The 21,275-nt window shown below is 44.9% G+C and overlaps 1 protein-coding gene across 1 annotated transcript in view; it reads left to right on the top strand.

Annotated features, from left to right (window-relative positions):
* Window positions 1-21,275, top strand: part of LOC142183268 (ovostatin-like) — a 34,414-nt gene that overhangs the window by 5,280 nt on the left and 7,859 nt on the right. The window contains exons 8-34 of the mRNA XM_075258296.1: window positions 315-441; window positions 902-1,016; window positions 1,259-1,374; window positions 1,634-1,792; window positions 2,132-2,362; window positions 2,998-3,055; window positions 3,237-3,379; window positions 3,604-3,753; window positions 4,791-4,961; window positions 5,262-5,403; window positions 7,976-8,090; window positions 8,197-8,428; window positions 11,127-11,250; window positions 11,564-11,682; window positions 12,162-12,213; window positions 12,924-13,007; window positions 13,729-13,905; window positions 14,682-14,757; window positions 15,288-15,453; window positions 16,366-16,440; window positions 17,030-17,192; window positions 17,518-17,738; window positions 17,968-18,183; window positions 18,676-18,800; window positions 19,100-19,190; window positions 20,325-20,387; window positions 20,670-20,772. Of these exons, the coding sequence (XP_075114397.1) occupies window positions 315-441; window positions 902-1,016; window positions 1,259-1,374; window positions 1,634-1,792; window positions 2,132-2,362; window positions 2,998-3,055; window positions 3,237-3,379; window positions 3,604-3,753; window positions 4,791-4,961; window positions 5,262-5,403; window positions 7,976-8,090; window positions 8,197-8,428; window positions 11,127-11,250; window positions 11,564-11,682; window positions 12,162-12,213; window positions 12,924-13,007; window positions 13,729-13,905; window positions 14,682-14,757; window positions 15,288-15,453; window positions 16,366-16,440; window positions 17,030-17,192; window positions 17,518-17,738; window positions 17,968-18,183; window positions 18,676-18,800; window positions 19,100-19,190; window positions 20,325-20,387; window positions 20,670-20,772 (3,614 nt within the window). The remainder of the gene's footprint in view (window positions 1-314; window positions 442-901; window positions 1,017-1,258; window positions 1,375-1,633; window positions 1,793-2,131; window positions 2,363-2,997; window positions 3,056-3,236; window positions 3,380-3,603; window positions 3,754-4,790; window positions 4,962-5,261; window positions 5,404-7,975; window positions 8,091-8,196; window positions 8,429-11,126; window positions 11,251-11,563; window positions 11,683-12,161; window positions 12,214-12,923; window positions 13,008-13,728; window positions 13,906-14,681; window positions 14,758-15,287; window positions 15,454-16,365; window positions 16,441-17,029; window positions 17,193-17,517; window positions 17,739-17,967; window positions 18,184-18,675; window positions 18,801-19,099; window positions 19,191-20,324; window positions 20,388-20,669; window positions 20,773-21,275) is intronic.

The raw sequence follows: 21,275 nt of genomic DNA, 5'->3' as shown, positions 1-21,275 counted from the left end.
TATACTTATATTCCACTGGGCCGGGTTAATGCTTCCCTTTATGGATCATACGAGTGTTTGATTTTATTTACAACATTCTATATGCATATTATTCATTTTGTTGGAAACATCCGACATTTGGACCTCATTCACCTACCGGTGATTGTGGACAAGTGACAAAACCGATGAGAATATAAACTAGGAAGGCAAAACCAAGGAGATTACAAATTCTAACGTTCCCGTTACGAGCAGCAACTACTAAAGCTGGGCCATGACTACTGCGATCCAATATCTGCATTACGTGTGATGGTGAAGCTTCTTGTCTTCTCTCTTAGGTACACCTATGGTCAGGGAGTCCCCGCAAAGGTCACGGGCAAAATGTGCAGACCACCAATGAATTACTACAGAGGAAACGCCTGCAACAGGAACCCCGACGGTCTGTGTGTGGCCATCACTGGAGCTGTAAGTCGTCTTTAGAGCTAAGATCTACAGACCTGTCATCTCATAGCGAACTTTTTGGATGGAAATGTCCAGATGTGTATCACAAGTGTTGCAGCTTTTCCAAACTCGGAATGGTTTTGTGACTTGCAAACTATCCTGGTTGTGTCTGTGGCCATTCAGTTTGGCTTAAAATTGGGGTTGGATTGTTTGAGTTATATTTGGGGCTCTACCGCAATGTCCTGGCTTCGTCGGTGATGTTGGTGGGCATAGTGGTCACATACAAGGCATCAACTTCTGGATTGCATCATTGTTATGACCTCGACACACCCCATGCGATGATTGAGTATCAATCGTAGATGTCAGCTGGGACTTCTGACCTCACCAAGGAGACCAGAAGACACCCCAAGGAGGGGGGGGGGGGGGAGCTGATCTGTGTGTTCTGGGGCGTAGATCATTAAACAATAGATTATTTCCTTTGCAGTTGGACGCTAATGGGACATTCACTGGAGATGTGGACACGACCGCTTTTCAACTCGATCGGTCCGGAAACTTTATGGCACTTACCCTGACGATGACTATGACTGAAGAAGGATCCGGTAAATGAAATACCTTCTAGTTGTCTAGTTTCTGTAGACGTGCGCTTGGGCGAATTCATATCTCATTGTATAAATATCAAATGTCATATCACACAACACAAACTATTGAAAAAGTCAAATTAAACTTTGCTACTTCTGTATATTCTCTGCTTGTCTAAGTTGTTCTATAGTGTACGTCTTGACCTAACCTAGACGCTAGATAGTGACTGGTCCAAGGCAATGTTCTTCTGTCTCTTCAATAGGAATCCAAGTGACTGAGTCGCGATCCATCGACATTACCAACCGGTTGGGTCAGGTGTCTTTTATCCGTGATAACATGGAGTATGACTATAAAAAAGGGATTGACTATTTCGCGGAGGTGAGTTCTGGTTCTCGTCCAGGGTCTCGTTCATACATTGTGGCGGCGGTATTTGCCCACCTTAATGGTTGATTAAAGCTTTACAGAATATGGTGATCCTATATACAAGATAAAGTAAATGACCCCTCTAGGAATTCTATAGGAACATGGCTTGTTGTCTCATCCATCTTAGTATTTCGACTACTGGTTGACCAAAAAGTTTACTCCAAATATTATAAACTTTGTGTGTTGAAAAGAAACAATGTGTGTAATTTTGTAGATTATGGCGGTAGATGGTCTTCAAAATCCATTAAGTAACCAGACGGTGGAGTTGCAAGTCGATGGGAAACCGGTTAAGAATCTGACCACAGATGCCGATGGTAAAGCCCAGGTCTACATTGATACAAGTGGATTTGAGAAAACGACAGTCACTATCGAGGTGAGGACAGGAGATATATTGTCACACTAAATCTTCTTGGCGGTTTGGGTAATTTGTGGGAGCTTTATGTAAAGTTCATCCGGCAAAAGGAGATGGTGTATCTCCTGGCCAAAGCAAAGTTTGAGAAGACAAACAACTCGGGGCAGCCCTGCATGGGCAAGACTAGACCGCATAATGCAGATGGACAATAGTTTGGGTTGTCGAAATATTCTCAGTTTTCACACTTGGTCTAACACTAGAAGTCCCAGACATTTTGAGCTCCCATTTGAAGCAATGGTGGAAATGTTAAATGACCCCTCCCTGGGACTTCTAGTGTTAAATTGTGTCTCTTCTTCCCAGATTAAATACAAGAATTCTGAAGAGTGTTACGACTCCAACTACATCGTGCCCGTTTATTCCAGTGACCAAATCACATTAACTCGCTTCTATTCTTGGAATGGATGCTTTGTGCATGTACAACGACCCAAAGAAGAACTTCAATGTGGAAAAACCTATAATCTTACAGCCAAGTACATATTTACTCAATCTGGCCTTCAAAAGGGTGAAACCACCACAAATTTCAACTTCATGGTAAGTATTAGCAATTACGGGGTCAGATACAAGAGACCATGGAGAAGGCGATAACGAAAAGCTTATACGGGATTACATAGGTCTTGACACTCACTCATGGCTGGGTCATGGAACCTCTTCTGAAACATTGGTGGGATTCAATAGGAAGATCACCTTGGTTGGTTGGGATCACCCACCGCTTGTGGACTCCTAGACATACAATGTTACCTGGGCCTCCATATTGACCCGTTCACCGCTCGACATGTGACTGGTGCAGCCAATCACTGACCACTGTGGTGATCTAAGTGGTGTGAGGTCACGGCTGCAGCCAGTGATCGGTTGTTTGGTGTTGTCTTTCATTGGTTTTATAACATCTTAAGAAGTTTAAAATGTATGACATGGCTGGACATCCACTTCTAGTTTGCGGTCTGGATTCTGTTATTGGCAACAAATCTAGTTTGTATTTGACTCCCCAGGGGTGCAATCTGCTCCATCTACTTAGGGTACTAAAATAGATGTCTTAGCCCTGGTTAGACACCATGTGGAACATGACAAGTTCCCTTTAAAGCACTTGGCCACCACCAACTTTCATTAAACTTTCCATCAAACTTTCATTCCATTAAACTCCATTAAATATTGTTGCATTTTTACCATAGATAATATCAAAGACAAAGATTCTGAACCATGGTCAAATCCGAGTGGATCTAACAAAGTGTGAGTATCGCTATTTTCTATCTGGCTCCGCTCGGTGTAGTAGCGGCTTCTGCTCCAGTCTTTGTGCAGGGCTTCCACTTATCGGACGTAACTACGATGTTGAGGACCTCAGATATTGAATGTATTTGTAGGGCCTACATTGTGTCTCTATTGACTGGCCCATTCCATTCTTACATTACAGCCCTGCAGGGAGAATTTACCATCCCCGTACGGATCACTCCAGACCATGCGCCGGCTATTGACGTTGTCGTCTACAGCATGTTGAAGCAGGAGGTTATGGCGCACACCCTTCACCTCGATACCGAGAAATGCTTCAGGAACCAGGTAATGACAAATCGCACTCGCACTCCGCTCCTGAGCAATACGGTTCTTGCTACATTAAAGTTCTGCTTTACTAACCCGTCTAGTCTTCTGTCTTTGTCTATTTTTCATCCCTTTCAAAACTTTCCCTAGTCAACAATTTGAAAGGAATGAAGCTCGGTACAGTATCTATTGGTGCAACATTGACAACTTTTTTACAATATCCGTACTCCTATATTTTTGAACAGATATATCTGAAATTCTTAGAAGAAAAAGCAACTCCCGGCTCCAAGGTAAACCTGAATATTACCGCATCCCCGCGCTCCCTGTGTGGTGTGAGAATCTACGATTCCAGCCTTGAGCTTCTACGCCAAGACAAACCACTAACACCTGAAATGGTGAGACTCAGGAAATGTATCAAAGCAATGCAAACCGAAAAAGTTCTTATGATATAAGAGTTTTCAATTATTGGAACCTTTATATCCATCGGAAGTCTGTAACAGCTGTACGATACACTGAACTACACTTACAACTCACATATCTATTTTTGGTTTTGTCATTTTACCTCCCTGTTTGGGGACTAGAGATGATTTCGTTTGTTTCGAGTTTTCCTGAAATTTTGTTAAGCTGAAACCAATGGTCACCAAGGTTCTTGAGATTGGAGACTAAGGGAAGGTGCAGACAAAACAAACCCATTCCTCCCTGCCTTCACCTCCCATTGAGCCCGATGACTGGACCTCTGGTCACATGGGGAGAGCCAACATCGTGATGTTTTGATGGACTCCAGTTGGGCGTGTTGGATGGTGGTGTTTAGTACCCTTGAGATGCAGCCACTTACTTTCCTCTAAAACCAAGGAGCGGTTCTTACGGCAGGTTTCTGGGTCCAATGTTGTGTTTCTTCTCTCCCCATTCCATGGAGACACTAGTTGCCATTTTCTCTTAACCTCTAGTGACTTGTTTCTGCTTTGGCAAGATCAGCAAGAGCCTCCGCCTGAGCCTGCAGTCCCGGTGGAGGACACTAGTTTCTCTGGTTTTTGCACCCCTGGTTGATCCCCTTTTTAATACTTTCTTGGCCACTAGCCAGGTCACTAGGCCAAAAATAATGGTCCTCACATGGTCTAGATTGTCCTTATCACTTCTGTAATGACTTATCAAACATGCAATAATTGTTTGCAAACTGGTGTGGGTAACAGAATTGCAAATAGCAAACATATAGTTTGGTCGAAGCTCAAATATTCCCCGGTTGGCCATTGCATGATAACATTTACTGGATGATGTTCCAACTGCTAGTAAGACAAAATCTGCTCTGTAAGGGTGTGTTCACACAAATGAATTGTATTCCGTTCATTGTCTATGTAGCACAAATTCAGAGAATGACATCAAAGATGGTCAAATGATGATTGTTCACGTCGGTCAATTTGTTGGTTTTTTTAAGGTCTTTTCCTCTCTAAAATACACCAGTCTGAGTGGATACTCTCCGGAAGGATACTATGTAGCTCCGTCAGACCCTCCCTGTATTAATGCCGAAAAGCAAATCCAGAGAGATGGCGTGTGGTATACACCCGTATATTTACCAAATGAAGTGGACGCCATGCAGCAGCTGAGTGTGAGTATTGTACAGACTCTGATCAAACTGAATTTTTGTGCAATAGTTGTCGAGGTTTGGTAGATCCAGATCAGCCATATAATGGAATACGTGGAAGCTTCCCCCGATCTAAGGGAACCGGACCAACCATGCCCCAAATCCATGCTAAGCTGGGGGCAGTACCGGGCATAACCAGTCACTGGAAGGAGCCTTGGCGCCTGGATACAATGTATAGTCCTGATAATACCCTGACCATTAGGATTGGCCTTTACAATATATTCGTCTTGTCTCCTGATCATTTGCAATTTTGTCTCTCTTTAGAATGTCGGCATACTTCTTATTACACAGACAAAACTACAGAAACCTAAACTTTGTGGTGCGGATCCCTATTTTGAACGACCGGTTTTTGCAGGCGGGATATCTTCTCCTGGACGAACAATAACCGCCACTATTTTTGCTGAAGGTAAAGCAATATTCATTGTTGCCTCTTGGATCAGAGAAGGGGGTTACGTAGGATTAGAAATGATTGGAAACGTTTTTGAGAATTTTTGATTATGTAGACCACTAGATGGGTGTGTGCAGGGCCGGCTCCAGGTTTTTATGGGCCCTTGGGCGACAGAGCCTCAGTGGGCCCCCTTGTAAAGGAGGTGGGGGAGTCGAGACACTGTGCGTTGCAGATGAAGCGAGTGACGTCATGCAGGAGTGTGGCGTCACCAACGCCATACCTCCCAATCTTTTAAAGAGTAGGAAGAGCCGCTGCAAATTTAGCTCCACCCACTTTTATGTTGATTCCACCCATTCTCATTCATTTATTATGTGCTCCCACACAGTATAATCCTCCTACAGTCACCTGTAAATTATATGCCCCCCCTCCATCTCTCCCCCAGTTTCATATACACCCTTCCTCTGCCCCCAGTTTCATGTCCCCCCTCCATCTCTGTCCCCAGTTTCATCACGTTCTCCCCCTTCATCTGCCCACAGTTTCATGTCCCCCGTCTCTGCCCCAGTGTCATGCCGTCCCCCCCCCCTTCATTTGCCCCTTCAGTTTCATTGGGCCCCCTCCATCTCTGTCCCCAGTTTCATGCCGTTCTCTCCCCACCCCCTCCATCTGCCCCAGTGTCATGCTGTTCTCCCCCCCTCCATCTGCCCCAGTGTCATGCTGTTCTCCCCCCCTCCATCTGCCCCAGTGTCATGCTGTTCCCCCCTCCCCTTCATTTGCCCCCCAGTTTCTTTGGGCCCCCTCCATCTCTGTCCCCAGTGTCATGCCGTTCTCTCCCCACCCCCTTCATGTTCTCCAGTGTCATGCCGTTCCCCCCTCCCCTTCATTTGCCCCCCAGTTTCATGGGCCCCCTTCATTATGTTTCACCTTAATATGTAATGTAATACAAAACAAACACTTACACTCACCTTCTATCACTCACCTTCCATCGTTCCCTCGACGCTCCTCTCTCCCTCCAATCACATACGCGATGCAGGAGCTGTGAGATCAGCTCCTGCTTAGCTGCGGCCCGGCTTGCGTGTGTAGGCGTGATGACGTCATCGCGCCTACACACGCAAGCCGGGCCGGAGCTTTAAAGCAGGAGCTGATCTCACAGCTCCTGCATCGCGTATGTATTTCAGCTCATCGGCGGACGGACGCCGATGAGCTGAAATTGTGACAGGCAAGTGCCGGGGGGCCCCCAGAGGCTCTGTGGGCCCCGGCACTTGCCCGACTATGCCGTGCGCTGACGCCAGCCCTGGGTGTGTGCTTACAGTATCACAGGACACGTCTCTTAAAGGGGTTCTCCAGGCGCAAATTGATTATTCATACTGATGACGTGTCCACAGTATAAGTTAGCCGTATGTGAGCTCTGGGAGGTCCAGCAGCCGGAACCCATACAGATCAGCTGTGCTGGAATGGACTGAGAGCATAAGCAGCATCCTAGGAGTGGCTCTGTAATTTCCCAGACCCCCCACTGTGCAGTGGATATTACTTGTACAGGAGAGGTGCTGCACACGCTCCCCATCTACTAACAGCTTCAAGTACCCAAAGGCTGCTGCAACAGCTGATCTGTGTGGGGTCCAGGTGTCGGACTCTGACAGATCATACTGATGACCTACCCTAGTTTCAGTATGAAAAATCAATTTGGGAGTTGGAAAGCTCTTTTGGGCCAGAAACGCGTTGGAAAAAAATCTCAGCGTTTTACAGTCTTGCAAATCCCATGCCCACTTTGCGGTAAAAACCGCAGCACGGACATGCTGTGATTTCCAAACCCGGCGCGTTTTTGGAAATCGCAGCATGTCAATTATATCTACGGAAATGCCAGCAGTTTCCCCGTAGATATAATTGTAACAAAGTCGTCCTCAACGCGGTTTTTCCCGCAACGCTTTATAGCTGCGGATCGTCCAGTGGGGCCTTAGCCTTGGGGTCAGTTCTCACCTCCCATTCATTTCAATGGGAGTCACTAGCAGTTTTTACCTCTAGCGGAAAAAAAAAAATCCGACATGACTGATCTTTAGGCGGATTCCGCCTGGATAAAACCCATTGAAGTCAATGGCTTTTTTTTTTGGCTCTGTTTTTGCAAAACCACATCAAAACCCGCGTCATGCCAAGATGTCAAAATACCGTCTCCTAATTCCTGAAGCGGATTTTTTTTCTGCCTGTGAAAAAAAAACAAAAACTGTGAAATGACCCTTAAAGGGAGTCTGTCATCCTCATATTAACCCAGCAGAATCTGACCATGGTTTCCTCTTGTGTATCGTTGCCAACATATAATTTTTTTTTTAATTTTATTTTTTGTCCATATGCAATGAGCGCTTGATACCCTTGTTATCTGCCTATTGACAGTCTCAGTAATGGAGGCCCTGATTCACAAGCGCCTATCGATCTGCGGACTTGGTTGTGTTGGGTTCTAGTGACTCTCCCTTGCAAAGAATTTTTTTTACGGCATGCTCAGTAGACAAGGGTTTCCGAAAACAAACCTGTCGCCCTTTTTGATATCTTTCATTAAGCTGTGCGTTACTCCTGTGTGACTAGTAACATTCTCTTTATATAGACGCCATGGTCGCAGAATCCCCAATAGCAGAAAGAGCTAGACGTACAACTACAGTGAAGGAAACTGTGCGGTCAAGTTTTCCTGACATGTTGTACTTTGGTCAAACCCATACCAGGTAAGAGCTCGGTGACCAATAGTAACAACCATGGATATGTCCCCAGTGAGGACTCGGGAATTGTCTTCACCAATTGTATCTTATCTTTGTCCCCTCTTTCTTCTAGTAACAATGGCTCCACCTTGCTAACCCTGACGATGCCGGGCACCATCACTAAATGGAAGGGACACTCATTCTGTCTTGATTCTAAGACTGGTTTTGGACTGTCCAAGTACCCGGCCAACATCACCTCCTTCCAGGAATTCTTTGTATCTGACAATCTTCCTAATTCCATTATCCGTGGAGAGACCCTGATCGCAAGAGTTATATTGAGCAATTACATGAAAAAGTGTGCAAAGGTGAGGATTTGGTGTCCATGTATGGATGGGATGGATAGACTAGTCCAAGCTAATTTAACATGTAGCCCCGTTGTCTTTTGAGGAACGATTTAAGCCAGAATTCTATGAAATTTGTAATTCTTAAATTCTAAATTCTGGCAGAATTGTAGCAAAGCAATCTTTCTCATTGGTTAAAGGATCATTCAAAAAGGTTGTGCCACTATGGACATTTATTCCCAGTAGGGGCTGTCATCTCTTCCCGTAGAAGTCAATGGTGCGGTGATGGTGGTCCATTCATATGGAAGCCTTAGAGGGACTCTCAGACCCCCAATCTCCTGATCACTGATCCCTAAATCACCTGGAAACTGGTGACCACTCCTATGGTGCAGCATTTAAGGCCACATGCACAAGAACACGTGCGGGGTCCATGGTAAAACTGCACATGGAGGACATCAATGTCCCTACTAGAGATGAGCGAACAGTGTTCTATCGAACACATGTTCGATCGGATATCAGGGTGTTCGCCATGTTCGAATCGAATCGAACACCGCGTGGTAAAGTGCGCCAAAATTCGATTCCCCTCCCACCTTCCCTGGCGCCTTTTTTGCACCAATAACAGCGCAGGGGAGGTGGGACAGGAACTACGACACTGGGGGCATTGAAAAAAATTGGAAAAAGTCATTGGCTGCCGAAATCAGGTGACCTCCATTTTAGACGAATAGTGGATTTCAAATCCGGGTCATATGAGAATGTGAACTTTGTGACTATGAGACAGGGATAGCTGTACAGGCAGGGATAGCTAGGGATAACCTTTATTTAGGGGGGAATGTTATTAAAAATAACTTTTTGGGGCTCTATCGGGTGTGTAATTGTGATTTTTGTGAGATAAACTTTTTCCCATAGGGATGCATTGGCCAGCGCTGATTGGCCGAATTCCGTACTCTGGCCAATCAGTGCTGGCCAATGCATTCTATTAGCTTGATGAAGCAGAGTGTGCACAAGGGTTCAAGCGCACCCTCGGCTCTGATGTAGCAGAGCTGAGGCTGCACAAGGGTTCAAGCGCACCCTCGGCTCTGCTACATCAGAGCCGAGGGTGCGCTTGAACCCTTGTGCACACTCTGCTTCATCAAGCTAATAGAATGCATTGGCCAGCGCTGATTGGCCAATGCATTCTATTAGCCCGATGAAGTAGAGCTGAATGTGTGTGCTAAGCACACACATTCAGCTCTACTTCATCGGGCTAATAGAATGCATTGGCCAGTGCTGATTGGCCAGAGTACGGAATTCGGCCAATCAGTGCTGGCTCTGCTGGAGGAGGCGGAGTCTAAGGTCGGACCTGAATGGAGACTGGTGTGGAGCGATCTTAGACTCCGCCTCCTCCAGCAGAGCCAGCGCTGATTGGCCGAATTCCGTACTCTGGCCAATCAGCACTGGCTAATGCATTGTATTGGCGTGATGAAGCAGTGCTGAATGTGTGTGCTTAGCACACACATTCAGCTCTACTTCATTGGGCTAATAGAATGCATTGGCCAATCAGCGCTGGCCAATGCATTCTATTAGCGTGAACTGAGTTTGCACAGGGGTTCTAGTGCACCCTCGGCTCTGCTACATCAGATTGCTACATCTGATGTAGCAGTGCCAAGTGTGCATCAGATGTGTAGTTGAGCAAAACTGACTCAGCACTGCTAAGTCTCTGCATTCGCATAGGAATGCATTGGCCAGCCTTCGGCCAATCAGCGCTGGCTCTGCCGGAGGAGGCGGAGTCTAAGGTCGGACCTGAATGGAGACTGGTGTGGAGCGATCTTAGACTCCGCCTCCTCCAGCAGAGCCAGCGCTGATTGGTCGAGTTCCGTACTCTGGCCAATCAGCACTGGCCAATGCATTTCTATGGGGAAAAGTTAGCTTGCGAAAATCGCAAACTGACAGGGATTTCCATGAAATAAAGTGACTTTTATGCCCCCAGACATGCTTCCCCTGCTGTCCCAGTGTCATTCCAGGGTGTTGGTATCATTTCCTGGGGTGTCATAGTGGACTTGGTGACCCTCCAGACACGAATTTGGGTTTCCCCCTTAACGAGTTTATGTTCCCCATAGACTATAATGGGGTTCGAAACCCATTCGAACACTCGAACAGTGAGCGGCTGTTCGAATCGAATTTCGAACCTCGAACATTTTAGTGTTCGCTCATCTCTAGTCCCTACCAATGGTCCCGTGAGAATACAAGCGTGTATATGAGGCCATAGAAAATGGGTCAGAAACTCTAATCCCATCAAATATGTAGTTGTTATGTTCTCTCATGTTTTTATGGGTTTCCCTTCACATTCCAAAAACTCTCATAGGGAATTTAGATTGACCCCCTACTTGGAACAGTGAGCGGTGACCGAGTCTGAAAAGCATTGAGGAATCTGTTCATATGAAACAGATGAATGGTCTTTGTTTTGGGGGTGATTTTTTTTTGGTTATTATCCATTTGTACGGCACCTGTTCGCATGGATCCCTCGGGGAGGAGTCTGTTGGAGGAGGGGTGGAACACAAATAGTTCCATAGACACCAGTTACTTTTAAAAATGGCCGTGCGACCCCCATTTTTGACATCTTGGCACAAAACTTGCAGTACACCAGTACACCTTATGAAGCAACCAAGATGGATTTCTCAAAGGGTTTTTTTTTTTTTTTTTGCTTCAACATGGCCACTCATCCATACAAATTCTGTCTATGTAGGTCCGTGCCACCATAGCACCTTCTGAAGACTACACAGTGCAACCAATGGATAAGGAGGACGTCTCGTGTGTTTGCCCTGGACAAAGAGCCTCTTTCTCCTTCAGTATTAAGGCCAATTCGCTAGGTAAGTTTGTCCAAGTTCATACCAAATAATCCATTGATCTACTTTCAAGACCCCTTGGATGTGTCTCAATGGGCATACCATAGAAATTATTGTATTAGTGACCATCTGATAAGATGATTTCCATGCACCCCACTCCATCATACTCTCGTTTTTCCACCAATGGCTGCTGCCTGCCCAATATTGGAGGTCTTTCCTTAAGAGATATCATATATAAATGTATAGAAGTAGAGTCTTAATTCTCATATGTAGTATATTGAACCTCGATTATCCCAATGAAGTGTATAGAACCTGTTACTGTATATGTTTTCGGCAGGTGCGGTGTTGGTCAATATAACAGGGGAAACTGTCCACATTGGAGATACATGTCAAGGACCGGCTGACCCCAATGAGCCCATTTACAGAGATATCATTGTAAAATCTATCAATATAAAGGTAACTTCACTTCTAAATACAATGTAACTAATCCTGAGAAGGATGGGGCATCTGGGTTGGTTTATGTGATTCCCACCACCAGACCCACACAACCTGCCAAAATCAGTCATTCTAGAGCTCGTAGAGGTGTCTGATCGTAGATCTATGCCGGTCAGGAACCAGGGTAGATTTGTGGTATAACTCGTACTGGTGGACTGGAGCATAGGCACCCATTGTCTAAAGGGGCTGAGGTGCATTTTTGGCCACTTTCGAGGTGGATCTGTTTTAGTAGATGTGGGCCACAGGATACTAGGCAGAGATACTACTTGGGTTTGTCCAAAGTTGACTTTGTAGCGAAGTTCAAATTCTATTTTCACCATTCGCTCACAGAGAGCCTTGGAGTCCCGTCGGCATCCATTACAAATAGTCAGTCTTTTTGAGATTTGGTTTGTTAAAATATTGACATCCCTCTAACTGTATTTGTACCTTTTTTATTTAAGCCGGAGGGTATACCCAAAGAAGTAACCAACAGCACCTTTGTATGTGTCAATGGTAAGATTATGTATCCAATTCTAATGACTAAGACCAATGGAGAATCCAAACCGTACCACAGAAAGGGATTGGCCTGTATCCGCCACATGTCATGTTGTATTCTAATAGGTCTATGGTTACAACAATAAGTCTCATCTGTACCAATGGCGCTAGCTACATCTCTAGATCTATAGGGATCAGAAGGGATGACCGTTTCCCGCTGCTGTTAGGGCAAGAGATCAGGGCTTGGAGATAGCAAAACGGGGGATGGTGGATTCTCCTGTCTTAATGAAAGTGCCCGGGAGACAGGGGTCCGGACAGCATGCAGCCCCCTACTCCTGAAGCCAGCACTTGAAACCTATGTGATATAGATTTATCCCTGTGGCCCCATAGCAAAATTTGTAAGGGATGGCCACATTACAATGCATGCGTAAGAAGCCAGTAGGTTCGAGAAATGGAATGGGCCTTCCATGTCTGTACCCTGATATATTCTGGCTCCCATCCGTGTTGTCCAGGATTACGAAGTGCTCCGTCTGTTTTGAGGTTTTCTCTGGTATTGCAGCTCTGCTCCCTTCGCTTGCATAGTGTTGAGTTATAATATTAGAGATGTCTATCGACAGACTTGAGGCTGCTTCAAAACATACTGTAGCGCAACCCATGAGCCTCACCAGAGACTCCTTTAACCGAGTAGTTGTCTATGAACTTTTATACTGTAGTATTTTTTCTTTCAGATACAAGTGTCGTGATTCCCATCAACATTTCACCTCCTGAAAACTCGGTGAGAGATGCAACAAAAGCAAAAGTTTCTGCAATAGGTGAGTAGAGAAGAGCCCTGGAGATGTCCTGACAATTACACTACTTTCCTCCAGCCTGATGGATGAGTCCCAATGACTAGCGATCGATGTACTAGCAGGAGACCGGACCTGTCTGCATTGGGTCTACTGGTGGACAAATAATCCTATGGAAGTGGGAAGGGTTGTTTTTTTTTTAGGGTAGCTACAGAAACCGCTCCGGAGGAGGGGAGCTGTATCCAGTCTTGGCCATAAGTGGACACTTGCATGATAACAATTTTAGGGGAACAGTTTGGGGGAAGCTTTCTTTCTATTACAACATGATTGTACCCCAATGCACAAAGCAAGGTCCTTTTTAAAAGGCACAGTTGAGTGAGTTTGGCATCAAATACCTGACTGCTCCCACAGAACCCAGACGCCAACCACATAAAAAAAAATACCTTTAGCATGTACTAGAATGGCAATGGCGAGCCTGGTCCTCTCCATGGACCCAATTTCCCACCCAATGCCTCAAAAATCTTGTAGAACATCTTCTTGTAGGAACGCAAGCTGCTTTAGCTGCAAAAGGGGAACCTTTGGACTTGGACTAGGATGCCATATAAGCTCGTGTGGGTATGTGTATGTGTAGGTGTTCTATATTGCATAAACCCTACTGGAAGCTCCTGCCTTAGATACGGATGTGGATAGTCTGTACTTAGAATCCATGTTTTACCCATTTCTTTTTTGTTTTTTTGTTTTTTTACAGGAGACATTGTGGGCTCTTTCCTAGACAAGCCCGAGTCTATGATCATTGAGCCCAACGGATGTGGTGAACAGACTCTAGGCACTACGATGCCATTATGTTTTGCTGTGAAGTACATGAATATGACCGGTCGCCTGACTGAGGAGAGAAAAGCCAAAGCCTTTGAGTTTATGGCGACCGGTAATAGATCTTTGTATATTACAGATACAGTTCTGTGTGTTAGATTTCTACTTCGTCTATTCGAAATACAGAAGGATCTACATTATTATACTGTGTCTTAAATGGGATTAAGCTGGAAATGAGATGGCAAACTCCAGCGACCTCTGTAGTCCCTGTGCCCATGGTTTGCCAATCTCTCTTTGGCGCCGTATTTTCTTCTTGTTGTGTCTACAACCTGATAACTGGACTTCGCACTCTACACCCACATTTCGGTCATAGGTTTTTTGCAGCCGTTCTGAGCCCTCCATCTGATCGTACTGTACACCGTTTTGGAGGACTTTCCCTTGGGTTCACAATAACCTAAGTTGCAACGTGATCTAACTTATTACCAACATTTTTTAAAGGGTTAAACACAACTAATGTGACGAGTGGATTGTCCACGTTGAATACAAAACGCCACTTTTATAGTCTTAGAATAATTCCATCCCTTCACGACAATCCTCTTCAGCACATAGAACACCCTTTCAGTAATCGGCGGGTATACTTTGGGCACCTTGGCACCTTAGTCATGGGCAGCTCATTATGGTTGGAACGCTGCAATTGCCTTCGTAAAGTCCCACCAAAGAGGGAGCGAGATAATGAAGAATACTCTTTGGCGTACAATGTTTCAATACGGTTCTGTGGATGTGTTTAATGTATTTCCCGCTCCTGGCCCATACACCGATGTCTTGCATGTGATGGGTGCAAAGTCTTCCAATGAATTCCGTCATTAACTATTACTCCTCCTTGTACTCTAGGTTACCGAAAGCTGATGCGCTTCAGAAACCCTGATGGGAGTTTCAGTCCTTTTCCAGGTGGAACACGCAGTTCATGGTGAGATCATAAAACTGGATGAGATTTTCCAGCTTGACCAAGGTCAGATGGGGTAATGTCTCAATAGGGAGAGACTGGGGGACGACTTAAAAGGACATGCATGGTCTAAGAATTCTAAAGAATATGCAGATCAGATCTCCTTAGTGAGAAAGAGAATTTACTCCTGTTGCAGCAACTTTTGGAAGGAGTTCTCCTTCGATGATGTCCTTATGTATAGGAAATCTTACCACTTCCATAACTAATCTTAGATCTTGACCTGTTACATTGTGTCTAGAAGGTTTCCCTGTGAATAGGGTGAAGCCCGCCTAACGTAAATGGCGATTTTTGGCTTACCCTTGATGACCTTTCACCCATTCATTGCAGCTGTCATAAACAAACCTATTAGACGCTTACATTTCTAAGGTAGAATGACCCTTTAAAAACGCTATCTGAGAAGAATTCTTTCCCGGTCCTCTATCAATACCGATCTGACCCGAGTTACGTTTTCTATCCTGCTCTCATACGTCTGGTTTGGCTTCTGTTGTATTCAGGTTGACTCTTCATATAGTGCAAGCTTTTTTGCAAATCAAGGAATACTTGCCCGACTTGGTGGACGATGGAGTAATACAAAAAGCCATGATTTATCTGGAAAGACTGAGGAATCCGAACACCGGGGCGTACAGACCAGAAGGGACCATGTTTAACAATGGATTGCAGGTGATTATTTTTGTGGCATGATAGTGTTAATGGGAAGGTCCATACAGAGTGTTATCTCCTCAATGAGAAGTGCACTTATAATATCTGTAATACTGACTACATCCAGGGGTTAAGGGGGCACAAAGCCGAGGCCTCCTGGGCAAAAACTTAGTCTTGGCTTTTGTTTTTGTAACAATGAGGCATTGTCACCAGAATCCAACATATCAACCCAGTCCTACACATGGGTTAGGTTGACCCGAGTCCGTGTTTCCTCCATATGGGTGCATTCACACTGAGTAAACGCTAGCTTATTCTGAACGTAAAACACGTTCAGAATAAGCGGCGTCTAAAGCAGCTCCATTCATTTCTATGGGAGCGGGGATACGAGCGCTCCCCATAGAAATGAATGGGCTGCTTCTTTCACTCCGTGCAGTCCCATTGAAGTGAATGGGGAGTGCCGGCGTATACGGCAAGCTCTGCTCATGCCGGAGCGTACACGCCGGCACTCCCCATTCACTTCAATGGGACTGCACGGAGTGAAAGAAGCAGCCCATTCATTTCTATGGGGAGCGCTCGTATCCCCGCTCCCATAGAAATGAATGGAGCTGCTTTAGACGCCGCTTATTCTGAACGTGTTTTACGTTCAGAATAAGCTAGCGTTTACTCAGTGTGAATTCACCCTATCACAGCTTGTGCCAATACACAAATGAGCTCTTTGGAACAGTAAGTGCATTGCTCCGAAGAGATAAGCGGCAACACCCTTGTTGCTCTAAAGAGCGCACTTGCACAACGACCAAAATGGTAATATCTTGACTATGGTGTGAGCCACCAACTCACACGGAGAACTTTCCGTGGACTCCGAACTATTTGATGTGTTACCGGTTACTAAATTTTATAACCTTTCTGTCCTCTGACTTTTGTACCTTGTTTCAGGGAGTTGCAGAAAACGAAGTCAGCTTTACCGCAATGATGATGGTCGTTTTGCTCCCGACCGCTTATGCATCCACCGTAAGTTATTAGATTTATCCTCAGATAATGCCATAATGTCCCAAATAGGATGCAGGCCTATTCTCTCAGTTGTCTACTTTTTATAGTAGTAGTATCACGGCACCATAGTGTGAAACTGTAAAGGTTCGTTTTTTGGTGGTTCCATCCAAATATTAGGGCATTGGGATTAGGGCCCTCTACTGGTAAGGTAGACCGCTGACTACCAATAACACTAAGGTTATAATCTCCTTCCCTCAACCTTCCTTGGCATCATTGTATCAATGTTATGACTATAATGTTGACGCACCTACCTGGGCCTCCACTTACTAAAATCTGGGGGTCTGAAGAATAAAACTAGCGGTTTGTGGGTAACAACCTTCCCCCTTTAAGTTGTGTGTCCAGGCTGAAACATTTGGAGCCTGAAAATTTGAGTTGAATCTGTTTTTACTTGCATGATTCACTCATCTTAGTCATGAGACTTGTCCACCATTGTGTTCTACGGACATCCTGGAGGAGTTTGACATCTTGTCTATTGTTCTATGATTGTATTTCAGAGTTGTAGTTATTTTATAGCATGACATGGAATGTCACTTTTTTTTCCCCCCCCAAGCCTACTCTGGCCCGTGATGGCATGGCTTTCCTGGATGCCGCCTCTCAGAGGGATCAAGGCCTCTACAACATGGTCTGGATGTTAAATGCCTTCCAGATAGCTGGGAATGAGAAGAGGAGCAAATATATTTTTGAGAAGCTTAAAACAATGCAGATTGAGCAAGGTACGGCCTTAAGTGTGTCCTTTTAAGGTCTAATGACAGGACCTGGAGATGTTCTGTCTAGCACATGTAGGTCCCTTGTGGTTTTTTGGTACCCCCCCCCCCCCGACCTCCAACGTTTTACATTTTCTAATAGTCTGAAAGTAACGATAGAAAAAGTTGGGCATCCATGGTGCCTATTAACAGACTTCCATGGTAAATGTGGGGTTTTGTTTTTTGCCCACGTTAAGCATACGGACAACTTTCGACTAGACAATGGGTGGTTACTAATGGTGCATAATAAGGTAAAACATGTAAATGTTCATCTGTCCTTTCTAATATCTTACAGGGGAAACCATTCACTGGCAGCGTCCCAACACCCCAAAGCAGCCACCATCCTATATCTTCGGTTCACCTGCTTCATCTGGTGTAATAGAAATCGTTGCCTTAATATTATTGGCATTAACCACGGGACCTTCTCCGCCCTTGGCAGATCTTGGCTACATGTCTCAGATTGCTCTTTGGATAACTCACCAGCAGAACAGTCGAGGAGCCTACCGTAATACGAAGGTAATATACTGGACTCGAGAAGTCATTTTGGCAAGGGGTAGTCTTGGGACTTTGCAGTTATTACCTAGTTCAGTGCATAGCAATAATTTAGATCCTCCTAGTGGCACCAGAAGGAATCTAATGTAGTAATAGAATTCCAAACTCTATGGTCTAGGCACTTATTCTGGATCTCTGCATCGTTCTGGTGACTTCTTTGCTCTTATTAACCTTCTATACTTGTCATCCTCAGGACACTATGATAGCTCTACAAGCCATGTGTAGTTATGGTGCTATGACCTACAAAAAAGATGCCAGTAACCTTGTTAGAGTCCAAACTGGAGATCAAGTGGTCAAAGAGTTCAAACTTGACCCTCAAAACAGGAACCGTCTACAGACACAACCTCTGCCTTACATACCTGGGAACTATAGCATAATTGTCAGTGGGAAAGGTTGTGCCCTGGTTCAGGTAATGTGTTTCTCTATGGATCCCATAAACTTGATAGAATGTTAATAAATCTGATGTAACAATTTGCTTTAACCATTTATAGCCGAGAAATGTTTCCTTCCTGTTCACCTAAAGCCTGTATCTGTTCATACAGCACTAGGTAGAAGGGAAGGCATCATTGTGTACACCGGAAGCTCTGCTTTCAGGAAGCTTAACTGGCCAAATACTGCTGCTCATCGGAGTCATGTAGTGCATGTATCTGTTTCTTCCCCTCTCCGCCATAGCCTAACAGAGAAAGAAACCTATACCCAAACTTTTTTTGGAACATGCTCCATTTTAGGTACCCTAACCCTGTTTGTAGGTAGTGCAGCTATATAACTTCATAAAAATTTGGATACATGAAGACCCCCCCTTCCCCTCTGAAGTGTACATCTCCATTATCTAGGGTTTTCCTTGAGTTTGTTTGGTGAACCTTCCTAGAAATCTGTTCCTTACAACCTTGTCTTCCTGCAGACCACTGTGGACGTCTTTATTCCGGTGAAGGAGGAAAACTCTGCTTTCCTTATTGATGTTTTTACTCCTCGTGAAAGTTGTGTGAATGGAGTGGCCTATACCATGCCCGTACACATCAATGTCAGGTATGTAGCAGAGCTAAGTTAGGGAGTTAGGAAGGGGTTGCGACTTTACGGAGCTGCATCTCCCCCCTCCCAATAGAATAAACCAGTGGGAAGGGCTTAAGGTTTCACTCTTTGCCCGGAGCCACCATGGGGCTGAGCGTCCAGGACACAACGCAGGATGGGTTCCATTTACTTTCTACGCTTATCCTGGGCTCATGGTGGCGCCTGCGAGATACATCTTCTATTTTTCAATCTTCATTCTGTTGCACAGTTGTATGACCCTTGACCTGACCTGATTTTCTTATGTCCCGTATCTGCAGTTACAATGGCCTCCGCAATGAGTCCAACATGGCTTTAATAAAAATGATGCTGCCATCTGGATACAGAGGGGAATACAAGTCTATGAATGAGGTACAGGTTCTGTGCGTGACTAATACTACCTATATACAGAGCATTTCCAAATCATAAAGAATTGGTCTAATAAATTCTGCTGATCTTCCGCCGGAAATGAATGTTGACTAGGGTTGAGCGATTGGGATCGGAAAAGATCGTATCCTGATCGATGATCGATTAAGTTTCACAATCGTGATCTGGTTCCGATCCCGCCTAAAAAAATCGGGAACGGAATTCCAATACCGATCGATCAGCTTACCTGCACAGATCCGCTGCCCCTTCTTCTCGCTCTCCTTCTTTCTCCTTCGCACGCCCCCGCCTCTCAGGCTAGTGTTAGAGATGCTAGGAGAAGGCGGGGCTTGTTGCTTAGGAGAGTGTGGGCGGGGAGACGTGAGTGATGCACTTATGTCTCCCCACCCACGCTCTCCTAAACCACAACAAGCTCCGCCTACTCCCAGCATCTCTAACACTAGCCTGGGAGGCGGGGGCGTGCACGGCGCTCTGAAGGCATGTGCAGGAGAGAGAAGAGAGCGACAGTGATTCTGTGCAGGTAAGTGGGTGGACTAAGCAGCTGGGGATTTATTTATTTTTTTTATCACTACACAGCATGGAGTCTAACAATTAAAGCGTTCAACTTTTGGACTCCATGCTTCGATCATTAAAAATAATCCTGTTGGAATGTATTGGGATCGGAATTGGGATCGGGTTCGGATGGAAAATGATCGGGAATCGGATTTTAAAAACGATCCTGAAATCTCAAGACCGGCTCAACCCTAATGTTGACTAAATTTTACAGATACAATATTACAATATGGCCCCAGTCAGGATATACCCGAATATTCCAAGAGAGATTATTCATGGCCGTAATGTCATCCATACCGACACTGCTTGGGGAGATTCAGGCAGTGCACCATTGGGGCGGGGGTGTTGGTAAATTTGGTTTCCTTCAGTAGAAAAGTAGTGAGACAGTGTATCAAATCCATCAGAGGATGAGAACAACGGACCATAAAAACAGTGACAGACTGACTGGTGGTCTTACCTATTCGCGATGCCAACAGGCTGTCATTTTGCTGTGATGTTTGTTTTGTTTGCATCTCAAAATTGTGTAAAATTTATTTGATTTTTAATATTTTTTTTTCTGTTTACTGATAGCTGAGGACAAAAGTGTCCAAGGTTGAAGAGGAAAATGACGCCATCATCGTCTATCTGGATAAAGTGAGTTACCTCCGCTTAGAGGTTTATGACACTATGAACATATTATGGCAATCTCTTATGTAACATGTCATGGTCATGTGATAAACACGGCTTGTTGAAGCGATTAGACAGTACGAGCAAAATCTGCATGGTAATGGAGCCTTGCATCATAAACAATACCGCATAGTGCGCTCCTTGTCCACTGGCTATATCCAGACCTTGTACTGTATTTCCATATATTACATTTGTGCACATGAGCCGAATACTGCGCCGGGCTGACAACTCTCTTCTTTGTGCTATCAGACAACCAATGAGACAACATCACTGACGATGACCCTGCAAATGGGTACACGGGTGCAAAACCATCAGCCAACCTATGTGCATGTCTATGACTACTACGAGAATGGTAAGAATCCTTTATTTTCAGACTTCACCTGTGAATTAAGATGTTCTGCAGCAGCTGTTCAGTCTGTTGCAATAGATTGCAACTAGATACATGAATAGGCAGCAATCGATGAAATGTATCAATGAATGGAGAACTAGATGTGACCGGTCCCTCTGATAGATTTAGGACTGTATATGGATTGGCAAGTGTGTATGGTAACAGAGTAATGTCACAATGTGTTCTAAGAATTCTTCTGTGATTTTTTTTTTTTTTTAAATCATTGCAAACCCATCCCCCCCTTATACAGTCACTGCAGTGGAGCTGTATACCGCTTGTTCTTGGATGATGCAGTATATATACAGTACAGTCACTGCAGTGGAGCTGTATACCGCTTGTTCTTGGATGATGCAGTATTATATACAGTACAGTCACTGCAATGGAGCTGTATACCACTTATTCTTGGATGATACAGTATATATACAGTACAGTCACTGCAATGGAGCTGTATACCACTTATTCTTGGA

The sequence above is a fragment of the Leptodactylus fuscus genome, chromosome 10, assembly GCF_031893055.1.
Source record: "Leptodactylus fuscus isolate aLepFus1 chromosome 10, aLepFus1.hap2, whole genome shotgun sequence".
Lineage (NCBI taxonomy): Eukaryota > Metazoa > Chordata > Amphibia > Anura > Leptodactylidae > Leptodactylus > Leptodactylus fuscus.
The sequence above is the reverse complement of the archived record's forward strand: the minus strand, read 5'-3'. Positions and strand labels throughout refer to the sequence as shown.